Here is an 18861-nt window from a genome sequence, read left to right on the forward strand (position 1 = left end):
AAGTAATCATAAGCAAAACATTATTACACACCTGAGGTAACAGAATGAAAATAATTCCACCTGCAAAACATTTTTGCTGAAATACCGAACCTGAATTGTATCAAGCCCAAAGGTCTAGTTTATAGGAAATAGAGCAGCTAGAGGAACATATTAAACCATACCATGGGGTTACAATCAGCAAAATCCAGAATGTGGGAGGTTCTAAGGTCAAATTACCTAGCTTTTTTTTTTTTTTAATGTTTTTTAAGATTTATTTTATTTATTTGAAAGGCTGAGTTACGAAGAGAGAGAGAGAATCTTCCATCTGCTGGTTCATTCCCCAAAATGGTAGCAACTGCTGGGTCTGGGCCAGGCTGAAGCCAGGAGCTAGGAGCTTTATTCAGGTACCCCACACAAGTGCAGGGGCCAAAGGACTTGGGCCATTTTCTGCTGCCTTCCCAGGCTTGTCAGCAGGGAGCTGTATTGGAAGTAGAGCAGCCAGGATGAAAATTGGCAGTGGCTTAACCTGTTAAATCACAATGCTGGGTGATCTTACATCTGCTGGTTCACTCCCCTAATGCCTGGCACATCCAGGGCTGGGCTAGGCTGAGCCAGGAGACCAGAACTCAGCCTGGATCTAATATGTGGGTGGCAGCGACCTGAGTTCCTGGGCCTTCTCTTGCTGCCTCCTAGGGTGTGCTTCAGCAGGAAGTTGGAATGGGAGCCAGGACTTGAACCTGAACACTCCAATATGAAATGCAGTTGTCCCTTAGGGGCTGGCGCTGTGGTGTAGTGGGTTAACGCCCTGGCCTGAAGTGCCGGCATCCCATATGGCTGCTCCACTTCCGATCCAGCCCTCTGCTATGGCCTGGGAAAGCAGTAGAAGATGGCCCAAGTCCTCGGGCCCCTGCACTCACATGGGAGACCTGGAAGAAGCTCCTGGCTCCTGGCTTTGGATCTGCACAGCTCCGGCCATTGCGGCCAGCTGGGGAGTGAACCAGCAGATGGAAGACCTTTCTGCCTCTCCTCTCTGTGTAACTCTGCCTTTCAAATAAATAAATAAATCTTTTTTTAAAAATATATAGTTGTCCCTAGTGGGATCTTAACCTGTGTGCATCGCTTTTAAATAAGTGGCAAAGGGGAAAATAGGAGAAATCTAAGATTAAAATGGGCAAGAGTTATCAACCAAATACAGTATATGAAACTTGTTTAGGTCCTGATTTAAGCAAATTTAATGACTTAAAATTTTTATGAGAAAGGCAAATTAGAACATTATTTGTATGTTAAATGTTATTAAGGAAATTAATTTTTAGGAGTAATAATTTTTTATGGTTATACTAAAAACATCCATCTCTTTTAAAGTGAGAGAGTTAGAGCTGGAGAGAGTCAGAGATGGCCCATCTGCTGATTGAATCTCCAGATGCCTACAACAGGGCTGGACCAGACAAAGCCAGAAGCCAGACCAAAGCCAGGAGCCAAGAACTCAGTCTAGGTCTTCCTAGACTTATGATGGGTGACAGGGACCCAGCTACTTGAGCCATCAGCAGAAAGCTGAATTAGAAGCGGAACTGGGACTTGAATCAGACGCTTTGTTGAGGGATTTGGATGTCCCAAGCTGCATGTTACCCACTAGGCCAAACATTTATTTTTTAAAGCAATTGAGACATCACTTGGGACACCTGCATTCCATATCAGAGTGCCTGGATTCAAATCCTAGCTTTATCTAAACCCAGCTTCCTGCTAATGCACACCTTAGAAGGCTGCAGGTGGTTAGATCACTGCCACCCATATGAGAGGCCTAGGGTTCCTGGTTGTAAGCATTTAGGGAGTGAATCAGCAGACAGAAGATCTTTCTCTCTGACATTTTCTCTTTTTATCTCTCAAATTACATAAATAATTTTAAAAGGGAATATAATTAAAACATCTATAAATGAAATTATATGAAGGCTGGTATGTATTTTAAAATAACATGGAGGGTGGGACAGATGTGGCTGCAGTGATTAATAGGCCACTTGGGCTCCCACATCCCGTAGGAGAGCACCTGGGTTCATTTGTGTCACATCTCTGCTGCTGACTGTAATTTTCTGCTAATGCACACCCTGGGAGGTCGCAGGTGATGACTCAAGTACTTAGGTCTCTGCTGCCCACATGGGAAACCTGGCTTGAGATCCCCGCTCTGGCTTTAGCCTGGCCCTGTTCTAGCCATTGTGGGTATTTGGAGAGTAAACCAGCAGGTGGGAGCTCTCTCACTGTCTCTACCTCTTAAATAAATAAATACTTTTTTTTTTAAAGAACTGATAACCTAGATGGCTACGTGACTAATAAGCAGGTGGTATGTATAACCTGAATATGTTAGACAAAGCAATGATTCACATCCCAGGCTGGACAGGGGGAGATGTCATCATGCTATATGAAACCGTTTGTAATTTGAAACTTATGAATTGTTTTTGAAACTTTCCATTTAATATTTTTGGACTACGCTTGTCTGTAGGCAGCTGAAACTCTCAGATAAGTGCAGACTGCTTTAAACAGAAGGTTTTGTCTTTATGGAACTCGATTGTTTAATTATGATATAGAATGTGCACCCACAATGATTTAAAAAAAGGGTTTAAATGGAAACTAATTAAAGTATTTTCAGTTAATCTTGAATATTAATGATAGTATAAAGTTGAAGAGATGAGTATAATTCTGTTTTGATGTCTTTATTGAAGGTAAAGATTGTATTCTCTGCTGTGTTCTTAGCTGCTAACACATGACTGGACTTTCAGCCTTACCTTGATTCAGTTACAGAAGCTTAAAGTTGAATATTACTAAGAATGTATTTTTAAATAAGTTAATAAGTTACTGTGCCTCATTTATTTTTCTCATATTTTTTCTCCCCTATCTTTCTAGTCTGGAATTGATTAAAGAACCTGTTTCTACAAAATGTGACCATATATTTTGCAAGTAAGTTTGAGTGTTTTATGTGGCTCCATTATTAACTTTCTTTTTTTTAATATTTATTTATTTGAAAAGCAGAGTTATAGAGAAGCAGAAAGAGAGAGAGGTCTTTGAGGTCTTCCATCCACTGGTTCATTCCCCAGATGGCCACAACGGCCAGAGCTGAGCTGATCTGAAGCCAGGAGCCAGGAGCTTCTTCCAGGTCTCCCACACGGGTGCAGGGGCCCAAGCACTTGGGCCATCTTCTACTGCTTTCTCAGGCCAAAGCAAAGAGCTGGATCAGAAGTGGAGCAGCCAGGACTTGAACCAGCGCCCATATGGGATGCCAGCACTGCAGGCAGCCGCTTTACCTGTGCCAGCCCCCATTATTAATTTTTGTGCTTATTTTTCATACCACAGAGAAACTGGACTTTATAGAATAGAAGCTTCAGCTTCTTCAATTAAGTAACAAAGAAAAATCCAACTCTCCATTGTGTCTCAGAGTACTTTTTTTTTGTTTGTTGTTTTGTTTTTAGATTTATTGATTTATTTGGAAGTCAGTTACAGAGAGAGGAAGACCTTCTGTCTATTGTTTCCCTCCCCAGATGGCCAGAAAGCCAGAGTTGTGCCAGGCCAAAGCCAGGAGCTGGAACTTCACCCAGGTCTCCCACATGGGTAGCAGGGACCCAACCACTTGGGCTATCTTCTGTTGTTTTCCCAGGGATATTAGCAGGGAGCTGGATCGGAGCAGTCCAGCTGGGGATCAAGTCAGAGCTCATATGGGATGCTGGCGTCAATTAACCTCCTGTACCACACCACTGGTTCTTTCGGAATGCCTTTTTTTTTTTTTTTTTTTTTTTTTTTAAGATTTATTTTATTTGTGAGGCAGAGTTGCAGAGGCAGAGAGAGAGGGAGAAAGGTCTTCATTCGCTGGTTCACTCCCCAAATGACCACAATGGCTGGAGCTAGGCCAATCCGTAGCCAGGAGCTAGGAGTTTCTTCCGGGTCTTCCGCATGGGTAGCAGGGGCCCACGCACTTGGGCCATCTTCTGCTGCCTTCCCAGATGCATTAGCAGAGAGCTGGATCAGGAGTGGAGCAGCTGGGACTCAAACTGGTGCCAATATGGGATGCCAGCATTGTATGCGGTGGCCTAACTCATATAGCACAACGCTGGCCCCAAAGTTTTGATCTTTTAAAAATGTAGTTGAAAGGCAAAATGATAGATCAATCTTCCATCTGGGGGTGGGCCAGCCAGAGCCAGGAACTCATAACTCCATTTGGACGATCTTCTGCTGCTGTTTTCCCAGGCATTTTAGAATGTATTAGCAGGGAGATGGATCGGAAGCCGAGCGGCAGGGACTCAAACCATTATTCCATTATGGGATGCTGGGATTGCAAGTGGTGACTTTGTTATTGGAGCCTGCTGGATCAGAGGTCCTTGTCTTCTTGCAAGAAAAGAATTTCAGACACGAACTAGAGAGAAGTAGTAAGTGGGGTAGCAAGTTAATGAAGAAGATACACCTTATATACCAGCCAGGCATCTCAGCAAAGAACTGAGAGTTTTATAGATATGAAAATGGCCTACAGTTTTTTCCACCTTTCCCTCTTCTGGGATATTGGTGAGTTGAGGGCTCTCTGGGTGTGGAATTCCTGAAATTCCTCCTAGAACTTGATCAGCACAATGTTATTGGACCTAACAGAACCCCTGGCACAGGGCAGGGAAGACTCCCCTAAACTTCCCCCCGACTCCCAGGGGAGGGCTGTGACCCCCCCCCCCCCAAGAAGGTTATTAAACATGAGCAAGGCTTTTGATGCACAAATGCTGATGTACTTCTAAGGTGGCTTCTACACTTCCATCATGCAACTGCACAAAATTCCCCTTGTTGTTGATTAGCTCCTCTCACATGTGTAGGCTAATGTCTACCTTCCTACCTAACAGCTTAACACACTGTACCACAACACCATGCCTGAGTGTCTTTTATTGGAAAAGCAAACCATGTTCTGGGTAATGAGTTTATTAACACAAAAGTGTTTATGATGTAAAATATGTTCCTTCCACTTCCATCCCAAACTCCTGCTTCTCCCTTTTCTCCCCAGAGACAACCAGGAATTTTTAAATTCAAGAGTTCTTAACTTTGAGTTCATGACTTTGTAAAATTACATTCAATTTTAAATTTAGTTATATTAAGGAACCAGTGGGCATTGTGGTATAGCAGTTAAAGCTGCTGCCTGCAACACCAGTATTTCATGTGGGTGCCAGTTCAGGTCCTAGCTGCTCCACTTCCAATCCAGCTGCCTGCTAATGGCTTAGGAAAAGTATTGGAGGATGGCCTAAGTGTTTGGGCCCCTGCCTACAACGCGGAAGAAGTAGGTGTACCTCCTGGCTCCTGGCTTTGGCCTGGCCCAGCACTGGCCATTACAGCCATAGGGGAGGTGAACTAATTCCCTTGTCTCTCCCTCTCTCTCTATAATTCTGGCTTTCAGAATAAATAAATCTTTTTAAAAATTTTTAAGTTGTATTAAAAACTATGAACATGTACTTTTTTGAGGAAGGGAGTCCATAATTTCCACCAGATTCTTAGGATGCTTCCATAACCTAGAAAAGGGAACAGCTGCTGTTTTAAGGATAATGAGAGCTGGCTGAAGCTGCAGGAAACCTGTTCTTTTTGGAGAGATGTCCTCTAAGCACACATCTGCCAGCTGGCTGGTGCTTTCCTCCCTCTGAATTCTTACTCTTTACATTCTGCGTTCCAACAAGGATCCAGAAACCCATTTCCAGTCTTTTTCCCGTTTCCCCTGTCAGCCCCAGCATTCAGTCGGTTCCTGTTTCCTTCTGATTCCTCTGTCCTGTTCCCCGCCGGCCTCATGCCAGGGCAGCACAACTTTCTCCCTAGCTTTAAGAATTTCTGACTGTGGCCTCTGCATCAGTGCTTCTCAGACTATCAGACTAAAATACTCTTTAAAGGGTATTTATGTGATCAGTTTGTTCCCAGGTGGAGACTTTGTAAAACAAGAACGTCCCAGTGTTTACAAGGTTCCAGATAGCTGAAGATGAACTTTTATACACTGAGACTTAACACGCTCTCTCGATGAGAATCTTTCTGCAATATCTACTGCATGCCTTCCTGTCACCTGAGTAATAAATACTGAAGATGCTATCATAGTGAGTTATAAGATCATTAATATGTACTTCAAGAACATGTGGAAGACAATCACAGACGGAGGAAAGATAAGAAAATAATGTATGCCCAGGAAAAATAACTTATCTTTGCATATGTATAAGCCCTTAGAGAGGAGAAGGCATTTGCATGAGAAAAGGTCCTAGAGCAGGCTGAGAGGTTGGAAACTGAAGATGAATGCAGTCAAGAGGGACAGTTGTTACTCATGGAGTAATGGAGTAAGAGTAGTTCTGTAGAAAGATTTGGAGGCAGGGAAAGTTAAAGTGCTTTGAGCCCAGTGAAGATGGAGGTGAAGATAGCTGATGAGATTGAGAGGATTAGAGTTGGCAGCAGTGGGAGATTAAGGAAGACTTGCAAATCCCCAGTATGGAGAATATGGTAGGCAGTAGAGAATCAGTCATAATTTAAATTGAGTCTTGACTGATACATTAGAATTAAAAGTCCAGTATAGGGGCTGGCGCTGTGGCTCACTTGGTTAATCTTCCGCCTGTGGCGCCGGCATCCCATATGGGCGCTGGGTTCTACTCCTGGCTGCTCCTCTTCCAGTTCAGCTCTCTGCTGTGGCCCGGGAGGGCAGTGGAGGATGGCCCAAGTGCTTGGGCCCTGCACCCCATGGGAGACCAGGAAGAAGCACCTGGCTCCTGGCTTCAGATCAGCACAGCACCAGCCGTAGCGGCCATTTGGGGAGTGAACCAACGGAAGGAAGACTTTCTCTCTGTCTCTCTCTCTCTCACTGTCTATAACTGTACCTGTCCAAAAAAAAAAAATCCAGTATAATGCCCATGTTATAAATCAACTTTTTCAGGGATCTCTTCTGTAATACCTTTTTGTTTAAAAACAAACAAACAAAAAAGATTGACCTATTTATTTGAAAGGCAGTTACAGAGAAAGAGGGAGAGAGATTTTTCATTTGCTGGTTCACTTCCCAGATGGCCACGATGGCTGAGGCTGGGCCAGGCTGAAGCTAGCGGCCTGGAACTCCCATCAAGGTCATCCATGGGTGCAGGGGCTCAAGTACTTGGGTCATCTTTTGCTGCTTCCCCAGGTGCATTAGCAGAGAGCTGTGTTGAAAATGGAGCAGCCAGGTCTCAAACATGCACTCATATGGGATGCTGGCATTGCAGGTGGCAGCATAACCTGTAGCACAATACTGGCCCCTGTAATATCTTTATCATTTGAATAACATCTTGATCTAGAGAAAGCTAGGAAAAAAATGTCACTCTACTGTATTCTACAGTACTACAGGAATGATTGGGGATTCCCTCCGTACTCCTACTCAGAATTGTTCACTGTGCTATTTGCCAGGGTAATACATTGATGCTTCTTTGAGTACAGGTAGTATTTGCATCTTATGTGTTTCCAAGGAGTAGTAACTTCTATTCTGTGTCTTTAAAGGGTATTTATGTGCAATGCAGATAGCTTTTTAACACCGTTATCCTCTAAACTCTGTGTCATTGTTGAGTAGAATATGATAGTTGAAGCTTCTGTGTAGCATCTGAATCTCCTTGATCCTGCCTACCTGCGTTCACTTTTTTTTTTTTTTTTTTTTTTTTTAGATTTATTTTATTTATTTGAAAGTCAGAGTTACACACACAGAGAGAGGAGAGGCAGAGAGAGAGAGGTCTTCCATCTGATGGTTCACTCCCCAATTGGCTGCAACGGCCAGAGCTGTACCGATCCAAAGCCAGGAGCCAAGAGCTTCTGGGTCTGTCTCCCACGTGGGTGCAGGGGCCCAAGGGCTTGGGTCATCTTCTACTGCTATCCCAGGCCATAGCAGAGCTGGATCAGAAGTGGAGCAGCCAGGTCTTGAACTAGCACCCATATGGGATGCTGGCGCTTTAGGCCAGGGCGTTAACCCACTGCACCACAGCACTGGCCCCCCTGCATTCACTTTCTCAGAGAATGACTGACTTTCTGCAATTCAACCCTGGATTCAACATCACCTTCACCCTTTTTCTGGGTGGTCTGAGATAAGTCTCTACTGTAGAATGAATATACTTCAGGTCTGTATGGATTAGGCGAGGGCACTATGGGGCAGGCATTGCAGTACTGTGTGTTGTTTTTTTTTTTAAGATTTATTTTATTAGGCCGGTGCCGTGGCTCAATAGGCTAATCCTCCACCTAGCGGCGCCGGCACACCAGGTTCTAGTCCCAGTTGGGGCGCCGGATTCTGTCCCGGTTGCCCCCCTTCCAGGCCAGCTCTCTGCTATGGCCCAGAAGTGCAGTGGAGGATGGCCCAAGTGCTTGGGCCCTGCACCCCATGGGAGACCAGGATAAGTACCTGGCTCCTGCCTTCGGATCAGCGCGGTGCACCGGCCATAGTGCGCCGGCCGTGGCGGCAATTGGAGGGTGAACCAACGGCAAAAGGAAGACCTTTCTGTCTTCTCACTGTCCACTCTGCCTGTCAAAAAAAAAAAAAAAAAAAAAAAAGATTTATTTTATTTATTTGAAGGGCAGAGTTAGAGAAAGAGGGAGATAAAAGAGATCTTCATCTGCTGGTTCACTCCCCAAATGGCCACAATGGCCAGGGAAGGGCCAGACCACCAAAGCTTGGAGCCAAGAGCTTCTTCCAGATCTTCGGGTCTCCCACGTGGGTACACCTTCCCCCCATGGGCATTAGTAAGGAGCTGGGTTGGAAGTAGAGCAGCAGGGCTTGAACCAGCGCCCCTATGTGATACAGGCAGTGTCTCAGACAGCGGCTTTACTCCCTGTGCCACAACAGCAGTCCCAGCACCATGTCTTAAAGTCACTGCATGTGATGGCCTGCATACCAGGCATCCCGTTTGGAATACCAGTTCAATTCCTGGCTGCTCCGCTTCTGTGTGGCTCCAGGATAATGTGCTGGTTCACTCCCCGAATGGCCACAACAACCAGGGCTGGGCCAGCCCAAAGCTAGGAGCCAGGAACTTCATCCATGTCTCCCACGTGGGTGGCAGGGATTTAAGCATATGGCCCATGATCTGCTGGCTTCCCAAGCACATCAGCAGGAAACTGGATTGGAAGTGGAGCAACTGGGACTCAAAGGTGCACTCTGTTACTAGATGCATCACAAGCTGCAGCTTAACCCGCCATGCTACAACACTGGCCCCTTATATGTCCTTATGCCAACGCTACAATGTCTTGATTATTGTAGCTTTATAGTAAGGTGCTGAGTTTTTCAACTAATTATAATAATTTTATGTGGATTATATATCATTAAATGTGCCATATTAACATCTTAATACCTTTTTATCATAACAGAAAGCCATATGCATGTAAGTTCAGTTTTCATAGATCATTGCTTATGTGGTTTGGTTTCCTGCTTATGCAGCATCTAAAAACAATTAGAGAAAACCATTGGTTGTAATTCACCGGCCATTACCTTTTAAATGGCTCTTTCAGAGTATTGTGAGATTATCTTTTTGAGGTTCTTTGCCTTTTGAGTATTCTGCCTACAAAAATAAACTTGAAATGTTCTTTTCTTCTTTATAATTTATAGATTTTGTATGCTGAAGCTTCTCAACCAGAAGAAAGGGCCCTCACAATGTCCTTTGTGTAAGAATGATATAACCAAAAGGTACACAGTTTGGGTATTGATGGGAGGTTGGAAGTAACAACAGCAAGAGGGAGTGGAAATTCTTAAATAATAGTTTAACTGGTGTTCCTATAAAACCATTCATTTTCTTGTTTAAAAATGCGTAAAGTGTTTAGCAGACAAATTATTTTTCTTTTTAAAGATTTGTTTATTTATTTGAAAGTCAGAGTTATAGAGAGGGAGAGACAGATCTTCCATCCACTGGTTCACTTCCCAGATGGCCACAATGGCCAGTAATGGGCCAGGCTGAAACCAGAGGCCAGGAGCTTCTTCTAGGTGTTCCAAATGGGTGGCAAGGGCCCAAGTACTTGTGCCATATTCTGCTTTTCCCAGGCCATTAACAGATAGCTAGATCAGAAGTAGAGTAGGGGCCGGCACTGTTGCTCACTTGGTTAATCCTCTGCCTGCGGTGCCGGCATCCCATATGGGCACTGGGTTCTAGTCCTGAATGCTCCTCTTCCAGTCCAGTTCTCTGCTGTGGCCCGGAGGTTAGCGGAGGATGACCCAAGTGCTTGGACCCCTGAACCTGCATGGGAGACCAGGAGAAAGCACCTGGCTCCTGGCTTCAGATCGGCGTAGCTCCAGCCATAGCGGCCATTTTGGGGGTGAACTAATGGAGGGAAGACCTTTCTCTCTGTCTCTCTCTCACTGTCTAACTCTATCTGTCAAATAAAAAACAAAACAAACAAAAAAAGTAGAGTAGCCAGGACTGGAACCAGCACCCATGTGGGATGTGGGCGTGGCAGGTGGTAGCCTTATCTGCTGTGCCACGATGCTAGTTCTGAAGCAAATTATTTCTTTTCTTTTTAAAAAAAAGATTTATTTATTTATTTGAAAGTCAGAGTTACACAGAGAGAGAGAGAGTTTTCTTCCATCCACTGGTTCACTCCCCAGTTTGCCACAACAGCCAGAACTATGCCAATCCAAAGCCAGGAATTAGGAGTTTCTTCTGGATCTCCCATGTGGGTGCAGGGGCCCAAGGACTTGGGCCATCCTATACTGCTTTCCCAGGCCATAGCAGAGGGCTGGATCGGAAGTGGAGCAGCCGGGACTTGAACTGGCACCCTATGGGATGCTGGCACTGCAGGTGGTGGCTTTACCTCCTACGCCACAGCGCCGGCCCTGAAAATTATTTCTAAAATTGTTTCCTGCAAGTTTTATGGACATTTGCCTATTTGGGAATCAGCAACTTACTGTCTTCCTAATGCTTCTGAACAGTGCAAGAGCTTACAGGTTTTTTGTTTTACTTTTTATTTATTTATTTGGAAGGCAGAGATACGGAAACAGAAATCTCTCATCTGCTAGCTCTCTCCCTAAAAGCCCTCAGCAGCTAGGGCTGGGCCAGGCTGAAGCTGACAGCCAGGAACTGCATCTGAGCAGATACCCAAGTACATGAGAAATTACCATTGCCTCCCCTGGATTAGGAAGAAGCTGAAATTCTAAGTGGAGCCAGGACTCAAACTCAGGCACTCTGATATGGGATGTGAGTGTCCCAACTGGCATCATAACCACTTTGTCCAACATCTATGCTTCATTACATTTATTTTCCACCTAATTATTTAATAAAAACAATGTATTTATGTATTGTGTATCTGTCCTGTCACATGTATGTTCTGTTAGGTCAGTATCTTTGTGTCATCTAATACAATTACTGTTCTTCAGTCTTTGGAGAAATAGTAAGCATACAAATATTTAAAGGAATGAATGAAATAATTTCTCTATACAGTAGATTTGTATCTATCATGGATTCAGGGTAGTATTATATCAGATAGTTTGAGGCTTTTGGTAGCTTTAATAGAATAAGAAAAAATTGTAAAAGCAGTCAGTACTGCCACATACTTTATTCTGATGCCAGTGATGTATTGATTGTAGTCTAATAGCTTTGTTCTTTGAATAAAAGTTTACTACTGCTATTTGTTTACATGTCTTTCCTTATTTTAGTGTTCTTAAAAAGTTGATAATCACTTACTAAGTGTGCCTCTCAAACGATTTAATTTCAGAAGCCTTCAAGAGAGTACAAGATTTAGTCAACTTGTTGAAGAGCTATTGAAAATGATTCAGGCTTTTGAGCTTGACACAGGATTGCCCTGTAAGTATTGCACAGCCCTGAGGCTGATGTTCAATGGCTGTCCATGAAAATTCCAGAAGCTTGCTGTAGTATTTTCTGTGAATAGGTGATAAGACTTTTTGGTCTAGGTTAATTTTATCTTCATATCTATAATTTTTTAAAAATATATTTGAAATGTACGCAGACAGGTAGAGCTCTCATCCACTGGTTTACTCCTGGGCTGGGCCAAAACTGGGAACCAGGAACTCAAGCCAGGGCTTCCACATGGGTGGCAGGAATACAATTACTTTTTTTTTTAAGATTTATTTATCTGAAAGGCAGAACAACAGAGATAGTTATGTATATAGAAAGAGAGATCTTCCATCCACTAGTTCATGCCCCAAATGGCCTCCATAGCCAGGCTGGAGCCAGAAGCCAGGAACTTTGTCTGAGTATCTCACATGAGTGTCAGGTGCCCAAACACTTGAGGCCATTTTCTGTTGCCTTCCCTGTCCCATTAGCTGGGAACTGGATTAGAAGCGGAGTAGCTGGGTCTCAAACAAGCATACCTACATGGAATGCCAGCATCTAAGCAGTGGCTTAACCTGCTGCACCATAATGCCAGCCCCAAGAAATACAATTACTTGAGCCATCACCACTGCCGCCTACCTTCTAGGGTCTTTGTTAGCTGAAAGCCGGAGTCATGAGCTGGAGCTATGAACTGAAACCATGTACTTCCATACAGGGCAAAAGCATCTTAACACATGTCTTTGTTTTTTTGTCCTTTTTTTTTTTTTTTAAGATTTATTTTATTTATTTGTAACGCACAATCTCAGAGAGAGAGAGAAATGGACATACAGAGAGGTCTTTGATCTGCTGACTCACTCCCCACATGGCTACAATGGCCAGGGCTGGGCCAGGCCAAAGCCAGGACCTGGGAACTTCCTGCAGGTCTGTTATGTGGGTGCAAGGGCCCAAGCACTTGGGTCATCCTCCGCTTTTTTCTCAGGAACATTAGCAAGAAGCTTTAATCCATGTCTTAACTGCTATACTAAATGCCTGTCCCAGTAACCTATTTTGTAAATCAGTGCCTCGTGCTTTATTTTATCAACCCTAAGATGTACTTTTTTTCACATTTAACATGTCTGAAGTTATCATCAGTGGTGCATCATTGTTTAATTTAGTGGATTTTCTGTCTTGGTGGTTCAGAAGATAACAGCACATCTCACATTGTTGGTGTCTTGGGTTCAGTAAAATAGGATTTAACAGGCAAATTTGTTGGCATTGAGGTGGTGGTGGGGGGAAGGCCTAGAAATAAGTTTGACGTGTGTGTGTGTGCGTTTCCTAGGAGTAGAATTTCCAAAGTTGTTTTAAGAAGATTGTAAGTAACCTTAATGCATTGTCTTAGAACAAAGAACATTTTTTCCTAACTAGAAAAAAATAGTGTTTTCCTTTGTAATTCACAGTTGCAAACAGTTATGACTTTTCAAAAAAGAAAAACAACTCTCCTGAACATCAAAAGGAGGACGTTTCTATCATTCAAAGTATAGGCTACCGAAACCGTGCCAAAGGGCTTCGAAAGATTGAACCCAAAAATCCTACGTTGGTAAGAAAAAGCTGCTTTCATTCATTCTGGCAACATCTATTTGTTGGGCATTAGAAATTAGTGGATGTGCTGGATGTTTGTGGATTTATATAAAAAGTCCTTAAGAATGGAAGATGGTAAATTAAATGACTGGACAAGTGTTCTCATTAGTAAGAGAGGGGTTCAAAGAAGGTCAGGATGCCTGGTGTGGTCAAAAGAGACTGCAGAGGCTCTTCCCCTGTTTTGGACTTCTGTCTCCCCTGATGCTATCTAAAATAGCTACAAGGTCACTGATGTTTTTAAGTATTTGAAGATTACTTCCTCTTGAAAGGTATAATTGTCACAGAAAATGCCGTGATTTGCTCTGTTGTTACTTATATGTGAATGAATAATGAAGATTTCAAAAAAAGTTCTCATGATACCAGCATGCATTTTTCAGTAGACGTAGTGCTAAAAGGAAGAAGAAAAGCTTGTTAAAGTAATGTTGGGCTTTTAAATATTCTTTGCTTTACTAAATGTTCTTTGGAATGCTAGGGTTTTTTTTTTTGCCATCATTTATGTTTTTTTAAAAATTTATTTTTTCTTAGTCGCCAACCCTATTATCAGATGTGATTAGGAGTGTATATCAAGTATCAGCTTCAAAATATGCTATTTTAAAACTTCAAAGTTATATATAATAATAGTTTGGAAAAATATAAACAGGGGAAAATATCCAAATCATACAATATCTAAGCATTTTCTTGTGTAGTTTTCCTGGCATTTTTCCTAAGTGTCATAAATTTTAGCTAACTGCTTATGGTCAATTTGTTTTATCCATGGCCTCAAGTTTTTTCAGGAAAAAAAGCTTAAAAACTGATGAACAACTGGTTGACCATTTTTTACTGCTTAGCAGGAAACCAGTCTTAGTGTCCAAGTCTCTGACCTTGGAATTGTGAGATCTCTGAGGACAACGCATCAGATACAACCTCAAAATAAGTCTGTCTACATTGAATTGGGTAAGGGTCTCAGATTTTGTGATTTGAGAATAATAGTTGCTAGATTGCTTTTCTTAATAGTTTTACCAAAAAATGTGATCTTAATTTATACCTGTGCCAGGGAGTTTTGGGTACTGAAGATAAAATCATTTTATGAGCCCTGTGGTAAGCTATAAATAATGTGAAAATGCAGTTTCCACTTTGAAGAACCTTATTTTATAAAGGGGGCAAAAGAAAGGATGTCTGGTTATAAACGTGTGTAAATATATTTTAGAGAAATGGAAATAAGAAAGAACCTGTGGGTTGCTACAGCATTTAGAGGAATCCTAGATAAACTGTAGTATATTAGGTGCCTTTTTTTTTTTTTTAAGATTTGTTTTATTTATTTGAAAGGCAGAGTTACAGAGAGATCTTCTAACTACTAGTTCACTCCCAAATGGCACAAAGGTCAAGGCTGGGCCAGGCTGAAGCCAGCAGCCAGGAACTTCATGCAGGTCTCTACATGGGTGGCAGGTGCCTAAGTACTTGGACCGTCTACTGCTTTCCCAGGCACATTAGCAGGGAGCTGGATCAGAAGTGGAGCAGCTGGAACTTGAACCTCTGCCCATATGGGATGCTGGAGTAGCAGGCTGTGGCTTTACTTGCTATACCACAGCACCAGCCCCTATTTTATTTTTTGAAAGAGTTACAGAGAGAGAAAGAGAGTAAGAGATTTTCCATGAGCTGGTTCACTGCCCAAATGGCTGCAATGGCCAGGACTGGGGCAGGACAAAGCCAGGAGCCTGGAACTCCATCCTGGTCTCCCATGTGGATGACAGGGACCCAAGCACTTGGGCCATCATCTGCGGCTTTACTAGGTGCATTAGCAGGGAGTTGGATCTGCACTCATATGGAATGCCAGTGTCATGGGTGGCGACTTAACCCTCTATGCTACAGTGCCTGCCCCACTGTTGAGTTCTTGTTTAACTTATTTAAGATGCATATCAAACCTCTTAGGTTGTTATTATTATACATTTTTAAAATATTTATTTGTTTGAAAGTCAGAGATATAGAGAGGAAGAGACAGAGAAAGAGATCTTCCATCTGCTGTTTCACTCCCAAGGTGGCTGCAGCAGCCAGAGCTGCGCCAAGCCAAAGCCAAGAGCCAGGAGCCAGCAGCTTCTTCCAGGTCTCCCACGTGGGTGGCAGGGGCCAAGGACTTGGGCCATTTTCTGCTGCTTTTCCCAGGCCCTTAGGGAGCTGGATCAGAAGTGAAGCGGCCAGGACTTGAACTGGCACCCATAAGAGATGCTAGTGCCACAGGCTATAGCTTTACCCACTGTACCACAACACCAGCCCTCTAAACTTATTTGTAAATGAGAAAAATAAGGCACACAGAGGTAAGAAATGTTGCCAAGGTAGTAAGCTAGTAAGTGCTAAAGCTGTGATTTAAATCTACAAAGTTAGGCTTTGGTTGTTGTGCTTTTAACAACTTCTCTGTATTGCTGATATATTTGTCATTGTGTCTGCCATGTAGTGGGGATGAATGAATATCTGTTTATGGTTGCTTTTTAAGATTCACTTACTTATTTGAAAGTCAGAATTACAGAGAAAGGGGGAGAGTCAGAGAGAAAGGCAGACCTTCCATCCACTAGTTCACTCCCCAGTGAACCAGGGCTGGGCCAGGCAGAAGGCCCGAACCAGGAGCTTCGTCCATGTCTCCCAAATGGGTACAGGGGCCCAAGCACTTGGGTCATCTTCTGCTGCTTTCCAAGGCACATTAGTAGGGAGCTGGATCAGAAGTGGAATGGCTGGGACTCAAACTGGCGCCCATATGGGATGCCAACACTAGATGGTGGCTTAACGCGGTACACCACAGCACTGGCCCCATGAATATCTGTTTTACAATAAGTACTTTTATTAAGTTTATCTCTTTCAACAAAAAACCTTTTACTAATTTGTTTTTTTGGGGAAATTTTTTTAGGATCTGATTCTTCTGAAGAAACAGTTAATAAGGCGAATTATTACAGGTGAGTGAAAACAAGCCTGAGTCTATAAAGCTGGTGTTTTCATATTTAGTTTACTGTTAAGGATTGATGTTTTTCTAGATTCAAATCATGGATTGGAAGAAACTTTAGAGATCATCTAACTTAATCCCCACATTTTATGCCTGCAGAAATACCCTTTTTACTTGTATGATTTATTTATTTATTAGTAATGTCCACAGAAGGGTGAGATAGCAGAACTCTGCATACACTTGCTTCTAGTAGATGGTTGTCCTCTGGCCAAGTTCCTCATATGCCAAAGTATTTTCACAGTGCTAATTGTGATTGATGAAAATATCAGAGGACTCCTTTTCAACTCTTTCTTTCTTCTGTTCCTAATTCCACATCTCTCTCAAACTTTGTCTATAAAAATCATATAATAATCTATAAGCCATCTCCCATTGGATTACGTGCCAGATTGTTTGCTTTAGGAATTATTGCTTGACCTTGTCTAAGATAGTGGTGTTTGTTCCATCCTAGTGCTCCCCTTGTTTTGATAGCTTTCTTCTTGTCTTAATAAGATTAACTTTTTAAAAAAAGATTAATTTATTTATTTGAGAGGCAGAGTGGCACAGAGAAAGAGATGGAGAGAAATCTTCCATTCACTGACTCACTCCCCAAATGGCCACAGTGGCTGGGACTGAGCCAGGCTGAAGCCAGGAGCCTGGAACTCTATCCAGGTCTCCCATGTGGGTGCAGAGTCCCAATCATTCAGGCCATCTTCCACTATTTTCCCAGTCCTGTTAACAGGGAATTGGATCAGAAGTGGAACAACTGGCACTCAAAACAGTGCTCATATGGGATGCTAGCCTTGCAGGCAGCTGTTCGACCCACAATGCCACGACATCGGCCCCGAGATAACATTTTTAAGCATTTTTAAAAGTATCTTTTGGGCCAGCGCCGCGGCTCACTAGGCTAATCCTCTGCCTGCGGCGCCAGCACCCCGGGTTCTAGTCCTGGTCGGGGAGCCGGATTCTGTCCCAGTTGCTCCTCTTCCAGTCCAGCTCTCTGCTGTGGCCCAGGAGTGCAGTGGAGGATGGCCCAGGTGCTTGGGCCCTGCACCCTCATGGGAGACCAGGAGGAAGCACCTGGCTCCTGGGTTCAGATAAGTGCAGCACGCTGGCCGCAACGCGCCAGGCGTAGAGGCCACTTTGGGGGTGAACCAATGGAAAAGGAAGACCTTTCTCTCTCTCTCTCTCTCTCTCTCACTAATTCTGCCTGTCAAAAAAAAAAAAGAAAGAAAAAAGAAAAGAAAAAGAAAGAAAGAAAGAAAACGAAAAGTATCTTTTGGCCATCTGCATTCTGGCTGTGATATGTATGTCCATAAAGCAATGGGCAGCTTAACCACTAAACACCTGCCCTGCCCTTCACTTTTTTTTTTTTTTTTTTTTTTTTTTTTTTGACAGGCAGAGTGGACAGTGAGAGAGAGAGAGAGAGAGAAAGGTCTTCCTTTGCCGTTGGTTCACCCTCCAATGGCCGCCGCGGCTGGCGCGCTGCGGCCGGCGCACCGCGCTGAACCGATGGCAGGAGCCAGGAGCCAGGTGCTTTTCCTGGTCTCCCATGGGGTGCAGGGCCCAAGCACCTGGGCCATCCTCCACTGCACTCCCTGGCCACAGCAGAGGGCTGGCCTGGAAGAGGGGCAACCGGGACAGAATCCGGTGCCCCGACCGGGACTAGAACCCGGTGTGCTGGCGCCGCTAGGCGGAGGATTAGCCTAGTGAGCCGCGGGGCCGGCCCCTGCCCTTCACGTTTAATTGAAGTATTTGTATTTCATCTTTCGCCTACTGGTGTGTGTGTGTGTGTGTTTTTAAAAAAAAACTGCTGATTTTTGTGACCGTATATCCCAAGCCTTTGACCCTTGGATTTCAACCAGAAGTCAGTAAAGAAGTGCTCACCTTAGCAGCACAGACATATACCAGAATTAGAAGTTACTAACAGAGCAGATTTCAGAATTTGAATCAGATTGATTGACTTACTACAAGCCCACGTGGAGCAGCTACGATATTCAGTCTTGCTGATTTGAGAGTTTTGTGAGCAAATAACTAATGTTCCTCATTAGGGCTTCTATCTTTTCCATATAGTCTGGGAAATGAAGAATTTTTACAAAGCACTCTTCAAGGAGCCAATGCTGAAGCCACTTTGGATCCTGCAAAAAAGGGTAAGGTCAAGTCTCCCCACTTGTTATATACTGAAGAGAGAATGGATAGATACAGTTCTGTAATTAGATTATTCTGAAGTTCATTTTGGACATTTATAATTCACATCTCCTGGCAGAGTTAGAATATCGATCTTTCCCAGATGTCATGATATAACCTGATATACTTCAATGGTACTCAAGGCAAAAGTAAAAGCTAGGAATTCAGTCCATGTCTCCCAAGTGAATCGCAAGAACCCAACAACTTTAGCCGTTACCTGCTATGTCTCATTAACAGGAAGCTAGAATCAGGAGTGGAGCCAGGACTAGAACCCAGACACTGTGATATGGGATGCAGTGTCCAAATGGGCAACTTAACCTCTGGAGCAAACAACTGCTCTGCCCTGCCCTTTACTTTTAATTGAAGTATTTGTATTTCATCTTT

At 43.4% G+C, this 18861-nt stretch overlaps 1 protein-coding gene across 4 annotated transcripts in view; it reads left to right on the top strand.

The window, feature by feature from the left end:
• BRCA1 (BRCA1 DNA repair associated) overlaps positions 1-18861 on the top strand; it is a 71532-nt gene that overhangs the window by 8626 nt on the left and 44045 nt on the right. For 2 of the 4 annotated variants that reach the window (XM_017349213.3, XM_008271549.4), the window contains exons 3-9: positions 2872-2925; positions 9557-9634; positions 11653-11741; positions 13166-13305; positions 14174-14279; positions 16222-16267; positions 18364-18440. In XM_017349213.3, coding sequence (XP_017204702.2) covers positions 2872-2925; positions 9557-9634; positions 11653-11741; positions 13166-13305; positions 14174-14279; positions 16222-16267; positions 18364-18440 — 590 coding nt within the window. The remainder of the gene's footprint in view (positions 1-2871; positions 2926-9556; positions 9635-11652; positions 11742-13165; positions 13306-14173; positions 14280-16221; positions 16268-18363; positions 18441-18861) is intronic. The other 2 variants (XM_008271548.4, XM_008271550.4) reach the window with 1 other exon arrangement.

This window comes from Oryctolagus cuniculus, chromosome 17 (assembly GCF_964237555.1).
Source record: "Oryctolagus cuniculus chromosome 17, mOryCun1.1, whole genome shotgun sequence".
In the NCBI taxonomy this organism is placed as follows: Eukaryota; Metazoa; Chordata; class Mammalia; order Lagomorpha; family Leporidae; genus Oryctolagus; species Oryctolagus cuniculus.